Source organism: Chiroxiphia lanceolata, chromosome 16 (genome assembly GCF_009829145.1).
Source record: "Chiroxiphia lanceolata isolate bChiLan1 chromosome 16, bChiLan1.pri, whole genome shotgun sequence".
NCBI lineage: Eukaryota > Metazoa > Chordata > Aves > Passeriformes > Pipridae > Chiroxiphia > Chiroxiphia lanceolata.
The window spans coordinates 10,751,825-10,762,531 of NC_045652.1; the positions used below are offsets into that span (position 1 = coordinate 10,751,825).

General features: G+C 43.1%; 1 protein-coding gene across 3 annotated transcripts in view; it reads right to left on the minus strand.

Annotated features, from left to right (window-relative positions):
- Positions 1-956: 956 nt before the first annotated feature.
- Positions 957-10,707, minus strand: part of PDGFA (platelet derived growth factor subunit A) — a 36,192-nt gene continuing 26,441 nt past the window's right edge. Inside the window, exons 6-8 of one of the 3 annotated variants that reach the window (XR_004359894.1) lie at positions 10,050-10,223; positions 3,085-3,308; positions 957-1,166 (exon numbers count right to left, since the gene is read on the minus strand). Coding sequence is in view for 2 of the 3 variants with exons in the window: in XM_032704001.1 (XP_032559892.1) it covers positions 10,090-10,223 (134 nt within the window). In the remaining variant the exon portion in view is untranslated. Of the gene's footprint in view, positions 1,167-1,465; positions 4,192-10,049; positions 10,224-10,707 lie in introns of those variants that run through there. The other 2 variants (XM_032704001.1, XM_032704002.1) reach the window with 2 other exon arrangements.

A 10,707-nucleotide genomic window follows, 5' to 3' on the forward strand; every position in this document is an offset into this window, starting at 1 on the left:
CCAGGGAAATCCCATTTTCCCTCACTTCCCATACCGCTGTAATTTTCACAATGTAAGAAGGAAAGTGCTATTGCAAGGCATGATTCATATCAGCTACAACCTGATCTTTGCCACAGCCATGTCCTGCAGCTTAAATAATTGCCAGCGGTGACACCAGACAGGGACACTTCTGAGACAGCATTTTTCCCCCGTTATCCCATGACCTGAATTGCCATCATAATTTCTAGACTTTGTGTCATCCTGGCATGATGACAAGTGTTCACCCACGCTCCAGAACTAAGAGTTAGTTCACGAGGACAGTGATACCTACCCAGACACAGCATCTCAGATACAAAGTGCGACTGACACGCCACAGTCCGGCGTGGTAACAGCAGGGACTGTTTGCTTTGGTCACTGCAGCAAATTCCTTGGAAGGCAGGAAACTGGAGCACCATCTCCAGCGACTCCCCATCTAACCTTGAGCGAACCACTTACCCTTTCTCCTCTTTTGGAAGTGGGGATAAAGGCAGTGTTACCTCTCTCTCTGCAAACAATAACGAACATAAGCAGGCACTGGAGATGTTTAGGTGGAAATTGCTATTGTAAATTATGGTAGTGGAGAGATTTGTTTTCAGCTGTGGTGGGTCTGTGAGGAAGCACAGCCCCTAGTACTCAGCTATGTATGGGTGGCACATTGCCTCTTTGCTCTTCTAGGACTATTTTAATTATATGTCATGACCAGCCCATCAGAGACCTAATCCCAGGATCTAATCTTGGAGGCAACAGACAGCTGACTGTCTGCACAATGTACTCGGAGAAGCACCCTTGGGGCTGTGGTGGGGGCGATGCACCCACCCCACATGCGGAGCGGGCACCTGCCCAGGGACAGCCCTGATCATCCACCTGGCCAGGGCACCACAAGATCCTCTCGGACAGGGATGGCCTGTGACTGTCATCAGGGACACACCATGGCCCTGGGTCCTCCCCTGGTTAACAACAACCTGGGTGGAGGCTGCCGTCTACAGACACCCAAATCTAATTCTTGAGAAAACACATGGCTGAAGTCCTTTCCAAGCATCAGGCTTATATAAATACATACACATATAAATACATGATAAAAATACAGCCTCTGGCAGCAGGAACAGTCTCATATGCAGATCTTCAATAGTTATTCCCATCTGTAGATCCTGCAGGATAAAGACATTGTAGAACTTCAGGGGCCATTCTGAAAATGGAAACGATTGGTTTTTTTCCACTGTGTACCTGATGCAAAAACTATTTTAATTATGATACAACAAGATCATACTCACTACTCTGACTATGAAGAATAGGCATCACTTTTGTGCAAATAGAGACATTAGTAAAGTAGAAGCTTTACTTACAGCATGAAATTCCTCCTTCAAAAAGCACTAGAGGTAAACCAAATTCACACAGTGAATACCAAATGTATGAAATTCTGACTCAATGAAAGGCAGACAACTGGGTATTCTGATAAAAATGGGCCTTTATTTTTTAAATTCTTCTTTTCATTACCTGGATTCTTGTGTTTGTCAGAGCAACAAAATATAGTTTCTTTGATACGCGGCAAATCTGAAAACAATCCTGCAAACAGCACAACACAAAAACTCCCACAAAAAGGGAAAGCTATAAAATTTGAGAGGCGATGAGGCTTTCAGAAGTGCCAGTTTCCCAGTGCAATGGCTGGAAGGGTGGCCTGGCCTGGCGGCAGTTCAATCATTTTGTAACGAAGGACAAATACTTTCAACATCCTGAGAAAGAGGGCGGGGGGACGGGGGCACGGCTGCCTTGCTTTCCCTCCTCCTGCTATTCTTTCTCCTCCCTCCCCCTACCCCTTGGATTTTCAATAGCTCTTTAGTGTTTCCATCAAAGGCTTTTACCATTCATCCTCCCTTCTGGTGCCTGCCTTCCACCTGTCTATCCATCACAGCCCTAACCCAGGTCCTTTTTTTCCCCCGGCTTTGCTATTTTTCACGCGGGGGGATTTGTTTATAAGCTTCTGTATTACCTAAACTGGAGGGGAAGAGGCTGCTGGGAGAAAAGTGAGAAAGCAGGATTAAGGAGGAATAATTCAGCTCCGTTGCATTTCCATCTGAACGGTCATAAAATGTGCAAATCCTGTTCCTGGGAATTTCATGTCAGAGGCCTTCTCTGCCACTGCCCTTCCCGTGCCCCTTCTCTCTTTCCCTCTCACGCAAAAACAAGTGTGGGGAAAGATGCCTAGAACTCCACGGACACCAAGAAGCCACAATGTGTGTGCTGGCAGGGTGGAGGTTCCTACCAGCACGTGTGCAGGGAGACACCCCAGATGTGGCCATAAACCACAGACAAGGGGGTGGGAGGCTGCAGGGATTGAATCGGGCAGGACAACAGGGGCAAGCAGGGAAAGGCAGCTCCCAACACCCCCAGCTATAATTAATGAGCCTGGGTAAAACACAAAAATGACCTTTCAGGCTTGTTCGCTCTGTAAGAAAATCATACAGAAATGCATGATTCAGACCCCTGCAACCTAAAGAGTTTCTACTATCTCCTTTTTAGCTCGTCACCATCACAAGGCACCAAAATAGACACAGGCCAGCTTTCTAGACCCCAAAGATCCACAAAAATTCCACCTGTCATTAAACTGTGAGACAGAAGAAGCACCACTGCTGTACACAGGTCAATGCAGATTTGTCATTGATTCAAGCAGAGGTCAGCGTGGCTGGATGTGGCCTCTGTGCACACCTGCTACCTGAGCAAACACTCTCAGAACAGCAAGTAGTGCTAAAAAAGGAGATGGCCCTTAACCTGTCCCCAACTCTAGTGAGCCCACAAACCTTTTCATGGTGGAAATCCATGTAATATCTGCTGGACCTGGCAACAGCTGGCAGTTTTTCTTCCATTTATGGACACATCCCAGACACACTGAGGATCACCCAACAGGTAGCACATGTCAAAATAAGTTCTTTTGATTGATAGTTATTTATTATTTTTAAATAAAATGAGAATAGATTGAGTGGGTTGCCCATCAGCAGCTCAGTTCTTTGTTTGGCAACTTCTTGGACAGTTTGACCATACATATGACAACACAAAATAAATTTCACTCACTTGCAGTAGCAGTTGGCTATAAATTCAGTCCATTGATGATTTATAGTTCTAGCAGCAGTGGGATATATGAAATGAGAAGCCCTTTCATCCTTAAAGTGCTCTGCAGTCTGGTGGGGATGATGAAAGCCATTGTTCCTAAGGTCAGAGGAGAGCAGGAGTTCATTCAGTCGGTCCGGCTGTGGCTGGAGGAGATGTGCAAACCGGGTCCAAGGACGAGAGGAGGCCTAGAGAAACAGCAGCCCTTGGTTTTGCAGAACAGCCAGAAAGAAATCCTTAATGATGCTATCCTTGCTTTGCAGGCTGGAGGGGAGCAGTATTTCCATCAACTAAATGATCTCAACTCTTTGGCTTCCCTGAGGGCACTACAACGGGACAGACTGTGATCGCTCACCAGAGTCGCTCTCAGATGTTTGTGTTCTTCCCACCCACCAGCAGCCTCGAACCTGAGCATGTCTTTGGCACAGCAGGTGGTATCCTTAATCCTGTGGAGGGCCAGCCCCAAGCGAAGATTAGCAGAAGAATTTGTTTTCATTACAATCCAACCTACCATTACCATCCTCTCTGAGGGTTTGGGTTTAAAATGCGCATGTCCAGCTATTCTAGCAGCTCTGTTTCTGCAGGGAAAGGGCAGTTCAGTAACCTGCCTCTTCACTTTCTACTGTCTTTCTTTTAATCATAAGTAAATAAGGCAGACACAGTGAGGAATATTAAATGCACCTCCTCCTGGAGAATTCTGTCAGCAAGATCAATGGAATTGGGACTTTGCCTTCATTATGTTTCTTTTGTCTGTGGAACTGGTCTGATTTTCCTCCCAATGAAATTTTTATGGAAAAAAAAAAACCAGAAACAACAAAAGAGAAAGAGACATACAAATAAACACTAATAAGTGCAGGAAAAAATATAAAACTTAGCACCACACACTCCCCTCATTATTAGACAAAGGTTGGGAAGGGTTCAGAAGTGTAAAACACTCATGTGAATTATGAGATTACTGCTCAGTTTTCTTTCAAGTCGTGGGCTGGAAACAGATGGTGGCTGTAGCATTTATGACGGCACAACATGTTACTGCAAGCCTAGCCATCTCTCTCTCTCCTCTCAAAAATGCAGCTGCAAGGAAAGTTGTGGAAAATCACATTAATAGTCCCTTCCACCACACAGTTTTCCAGCCCTTCATCCCTGGCCAGCGCATGGACAGAGCCATCTTGTATCCTAGCAAGAATACTCTTCTAATCCCTGTCCTGAATAGTTACCACTGACTGGCTTATTTAACAGCTAGTTAAAATGTGAGGTTTGTCAGCATCATAAAAAAGCCTCCAGAAAGCAGGTCCTTAAGGTCAGAGCAGATGCCATGTGACCCCAAGTGCTCCCCATGGGAAAGGCTCAGAAAGAAGTGATCAGACTGTCCTTCAGCTGTTTATTATTTAAACATTCAGTTCAGGCCAAGCAAGCTGATTTATAGAAAAGCAGAAAGACAGATACAACACTTGCAAAAGCATCTTTGAGACTCAGGAGTCCAAATCTCACTTTCAAGCAAAAGCAGAAATTTTCACAAGGGCAAAAGCCTCTGGATTTTCAGCAAGACAGCCTTCCAGTGACCACAGGTTTAGAAGTATCCGGGCCCCTGAAGATACAAAGAGCAACTAATCCCATATTTAAATATCTTGCCTGTACACAGGGAAAAAATGTTCAAGTTTCAGTCCTGATGGAAATGCTTTGCCACCTAAAATATGTTCACACATAAAGCAAAGCTATCCTCACAATCTGAGTGAAATACAGGAGCTGGCAGGTGGACATATCCCCCGTGGTGGAGAACACAAGGTAACCAGCATGTGTGCAATAACTGCATGTGACAGAGGTGCACCCAGCTCCAGGTGCTGCCGACTTGGGGACAGCACGTCTGGACTTGAAACCATGAGCTGAGCCTGGGGCACAACCCCTCAGCTCTTGAGGCACCATCGAGGGGCCTCCTTACACCAGGGAGCTCTTCAGACAGTAGAAAACTGTTACCTGTTATCCTTAGGACTTCTGTGTGCTTTACAGATGTGAAATATTCCTGTACCACACCACCTCTGACAGCATTAACTCACTAACAGTAAATACAGTAGTTTGGGATTCCAAAATCAGGATTTTAGAATTACTTGTTCATTTCAGTTAATTAAGACTCTGCCAAATAATAATTTCCCAGACAAGTGTCACTGGAAAAATCTGAGTATCCATTTTGCTGTTTCCATTTTGCTGGCCTCACTACCTGACTGGGAACATCAGCATCAACTTTACATGTTCATCCTCAGTCACCCAAATTTGTGTTCCTGCCACCCTGCTCACAGCCAGCTGTACACAGGGCAGCACTTCTGCTCTCTGGGGTGTAGAACAGAGCAACTGAAAACAAGATAGACTTTTACCATTCCCTTTATCACTTTTAACAGCTAGACCAGGAAGTTGCTGCAGAAATTCAATAGTGTACACACTTGAAACTCTAAATAGCCTTTTCCCAAAGATAGACTCTATCCAGGTGATATGACCATACATATCCACTGCATATCTGTCATAATTGCAAAAGCCCTCAGACCTTTCCTCTAAAGATAGAGAAGGTGCCATTTTATTTTTCTTTTGGAAACCTCATCCTGCAGAATTCATTAGTATCCTATGTAACAATGTACTTCCTGTAAGTAATGAGCTATAAAGTGTATTAGAAGTTTCCACTTCTGGTTTTATCTTTTCCTGATCTAGCCTGAAAATTCTTTGAAGTTCCTCAAAGTGTTCTTCATGTATGCTTGTTTTAGGAAATACCAGATCACTATGGGCAAACTTCTCCTTAATTAAGTGAGATAAAGGAATCAAGATGATATGATCTACCTAATTTCCCACCTTTTTACAGTACCATTTTAAGATAGTTTTCTCACTTAAAAAAGAAACATGCTAAAGAAAATAAGGAAGGAAAATACCTTAAGAGGCCCAGAGAGGGCAAGCATTGCTATGGGCTCTCTAGTGTAGCTGAGCTTGCTGGTAGAAAGTCACTGAATAGTTCAAGTTTTTCCTTGTTACTATGGAATGGTTTTCTGAAAGGTTTCAAACCCTCCTGAAACAGCATCACTTTGGCCAATGCACAGGAGGAAAAGACTAAACTGCACTGTGTTAGCACAGTGGGCTCGTTAGGGGCTCAGCTTAGGAAGCCAGCTCAGATCATGCCTAACTTTAAGCACAAGTAACTTCAAAGAAACATCTCATGTCTCAAGTTCAGCCTTCCACTGTCTCTCTTGATGAATCACAACTTAGGGTATGCAGGGAACTAATGGGAAACATTTGCACGTGCTAACCCCAGCTGCAAGGTCCCAAAACCCCTATTAGCCACGGAGGCATAGGCTGACCATTTTGGATGGGCCAGCAGGCTCTTCACAACAAATGGATACAAGCTGTTAGGCAAGCTCTTCTGAAGCACATCTATGAGAAACATCTCCCAGAAAAAAAACAGTTCAAATTTGATTTAAAAGGGGTATTTGGGGCAATCAGTACAGTACATAAGCTGACTCCTACATGGCCTGTTGAAGAAACCACTCTATTTGGGACAAATTGCTTCTCTCATTTTTGCTGTGGAAACCCATTGCAGCCAAGAGGAATTCAGATCTTGAACAAGTTTTTGAGTAGCTTCCTGACTCCAAGGAGACCTCTGAGCAGATTATTTTACTGTGGGTGAGTCCGGACCAAGAAATGCCTTCACCTCCAAGAGTGTGAGCATAGGGCCCTCAGCCCACTTTCTCCAAGTGCTGCAGCATCTCTCCCTCCTTCTCTGGCCCCACACAGCTGACACAGCTGGGCAAGAGACTCAGCAGCAGCAGAACAGGGCCCATAGCACAAAATCTGACCACTTGAAACTTCCCTGGTCTTCAGGTTAAACCAGCACCACCTTTGTACAGAAAACACATGTAAAGCCCAAGTGCTAAGGAAAAGGTGATGCGTGGCTGGAGTGGGGAGAACTTCCCACCTGAACTGTCAGGCTGCTCCAGCAGTGAATGGGGCACTTGAAAAGTCACTGCTGGGAAATACACCAAAGAAAAAACAAACCTAAGGTTTGAGTTCTGCTACCTAGAGATGCAAGGCATGGTCACATCATTGGGTTGAAATTAGTCTCTTTTCAGAACAGAGACATTCTGAAGGCAACAAAGGTTTCTTGAAAGTCGTATAAAAAATGAATTAAAACTGGATGCCAAACCCCTTACACTGCTGAAAAAAATCACAGCTAGGGATGCCCAGTAAGTCTGGAAGGGCTTTTCATACTTCACTGAGGTCTAAAAATTTGAGTTCATCCCCAAAGGGAGCTGAAGCCACTCAGCACTTCACCCACAGGCCCTCTGTGAACAGTCTTTTTTCTTGTGGTCAAACGGGGGCTATCTTGAATTTATGTCTTACTTTTCCCCTTGTGAGCAAACAAAACAATTTCTATGAGTAATTCTACCCACTAATTGCCAAGGAAAAGTCTGGTTAGAAATGCTCTGCATTTTTGACAGGTCAGAGGCTTCCCTAAACAAAGTTGCTGTTTTGTTTTCTAACAGCACATGTTCACATCCGGGGACTTCGGTGAATTCCAGTGCGGATGAGTCTCTGTGGGAAATTGCTTTTCCCTATTTTCTTGTTTTAACTGCTCCAGGAAATGAGTCTATTTTTACAACACTAAACAGCAAAATATGAAACTATTATCTGCTTTGTGGCAGGAGTTTCGGGTCAATTCTCAGGTAACTGTCACCTCCAGTGAAGTCAACGGAGTTATATCTATTTATGCAAGTTAGTGATCTGACCAATTATGTAATGGGTTGATCAGTTACTAGAACACAGAGCTACCACGAGCCTAAGGAGTGTCTCATTTTCATGCGTCTCAAAGTTCATCCAAGCCCTGAAGTATTGATGATAAGTGAAGTATTCCAGTATTATGGTCTGTAAAGATGATAATTAACTGCTGAAAGATTTAAGCATGAGCATTCTCCATGAGTATCTACTTTGTCACTGAATGATCATTATAAGTAGTCTCTTTTTTGGATTCTTTTTTCACCTGCCAAATAATCCAGGGTGGGATTTTCAGCAGTGTTTAAAATGCTTTTCTTCTATTTATTTGGGATTGTTTTCCAGAATCAGGAAGTTTTTCAAAATCCCCAGGGGATTTCAAGCACTAAGAGCTCAACTGCATCACTGGGTGCTTCTGCTTTTTGGCACCCCTGATCTTATCAGCTACCCTCAGTTTCAAAGATGGACAGTAAAACCACTTGCCTTCATTATGCAAGATCAAAGATAGTACATAGAGGCCAAAACACCAAGTCTGATCTGCAGATAAGTATGTAACACTTCTTATAAAACCTGGCTCCTTATTTCCTGGTTTGAGGGACCACCCCAGCCTTCATATGTGAATTTCTTTTCTTTTGAAGCACACAAGTGAGCCTTTCTTTGTGTATTTTTATCTCAGTTCCTGGAAGACAACCAGTATATACAGGTATCAGTCCAAATGGAAATTCTGAGTTACTCAAAACTCAGTTTTGAGATACCCAAGTCAGATTTGATGGCCTACTAATGAGTCAGATATAATAGTGATTGCATTCCCCTCTAAAGAAAGAAGTCAACACTGGAAAAATGTGACACTGAAACTTTTAGTGACAGAAATTCTACCACCAAGAAGTTGCCAGAATTTCACCCATTGATTGTGAACAAGACCAAGAGTTGGCACTTCCTTACTTTCAGGTTGGGAAATTAGGTATTCGTGACTTTACACCTATTTGGAAAGCTCACCAAACGTCACTCGAGACTAACATACAGAAAACAAACTTAGAGACAATATCTAAGGAAAACAGAACCTAACCTATGACTTGTTCTTTGATTTACAACTGTGATTGCAGGCCCCACCTCACAGTCATATGCCACGATAATAGGCAGCAGTTCAACGAGAACCAGCCATAACTTTTTACATGTTGTAGTGATTCTGAGCTACTTCAGCACATACTTTAGCCTGATGCAGCAAATATTTAGAATGACTGAAGGGACAGGTGACATGCCACAACTGTGAAAAGAATGATCGAGCTTTTGATCTTGTTTGTTCTACCTTGTCATTAATTTTTTCCCCTAAACTAAAAGTTGCCAAATTTCACATGAAATTTGCTCTCATTAATTTTTTCCCATCTCAGAGTTGCCTGTTATCAGTACAACTGTGAGTTTTCAAATTGTATTCTCTGAGGTACCCAAACAGATAATCTTAAATGGGCTCACTGGCATTAGTGACTGCACTCCTGAATCCACCCATGCCAAGAAAGTATTTCCCCCCAAAACAACAAATATGTAGCTCAAAATGGCAGCCTCCATGGGAGCAAAAGAGAGTGGAACTCTCCCAGCTGTCTTCCTAGTTGCATATACTAGTCTGGATACTTCATCTTTAAGGTTGTTTAAAACATACTTCAACCCTCTACGAGCATGAAGACCCCCATCCCACAACTGGGATCCTGTGTCAGGAAGGCACACCCTGCTTAAAAAAAATAGAAAGCATCAACTCTGCTCCATTTGCTTGAGATCAGTGGGATGTTTGTCCAAAGATAGGAGTATGCTTAGTTTGAAGAGCAAACAGAGGCATCTCCTAAAGTGCTTTTCCACGTTAGGGTCTGGGAAAAAAAATTTAAGATTGGGCCCATGACAAAAACAGTTCCCTTAGGAAATGCTACCCACACCATAAAAGGAAGGAATGAAAATTGTCTACTGAATTTTTGTAAATTCCCATAAAATCTGAGTCTTGTTCTATGTGCATAATTTTCACTCTAAGTCACAAAAGGCTGACTCCTTTGAGAAGAAGGAAATGACCAGCTCATGATAGGATAAAAGGCTGCTAATTGCATGGGCAGAAAGATGGATTTTCATCAGTCACTACGTTCTCTGATGATACAGCAGTGGCTTTTGATCATGTATCCAATGCACAGTAATTAGGCAAAATGACTTACCCTCAATCTTTTCAGTATTTAGCTCTAAGGGTGCAAGGATTCATTCTTGGAAAGGGAAGATGGTCGTGTGATTTAGGGCACTGGATGAGCACTCAGATCTGAGTCCTATCCCTGGTTCTGCCACAGCCTTGCTGTATGACCTTGCACAGTCTTTTCTCCATGCCTCGGTCTCGCCTAAAATGGGACAACAATAGTTCTTTATTTCAGAGATATGAATACAAACCAGTTCAAGGCTGTGCCGCAGAGATGCTACAGCAAAGAGCAGCATAGAAAAGCTCAGACATGGAATAATGCCTTGCTATTAAAATGTGGGAACACAGACAGTAATTAAACTGAATAATAAATACAAAACATAGGCTGATTTTTGAGGAATGCAGCACCGATAGGCTTTTCTTTGTTATTTGAAATTAACGGAAATTTAAGTGGGATTCTTACGAGTTCACCTGAGATCTGCTAGTACCAGAAGCTGTGTATTAGAAACACCAAGAAAATGACTTCATTGAAAACCTCACATGGTGTCTGTTTTAAAACAACTGTGATTTCCAGCCCAAGACAGGGTCAGATAACCATTCTCAGTAAGATTTTCAAAGCTATGGAAGGGGCCTACAAACATGATTTCTTTCAATTTACAGTAAAATGTGAGCATGCAAATCTGAGG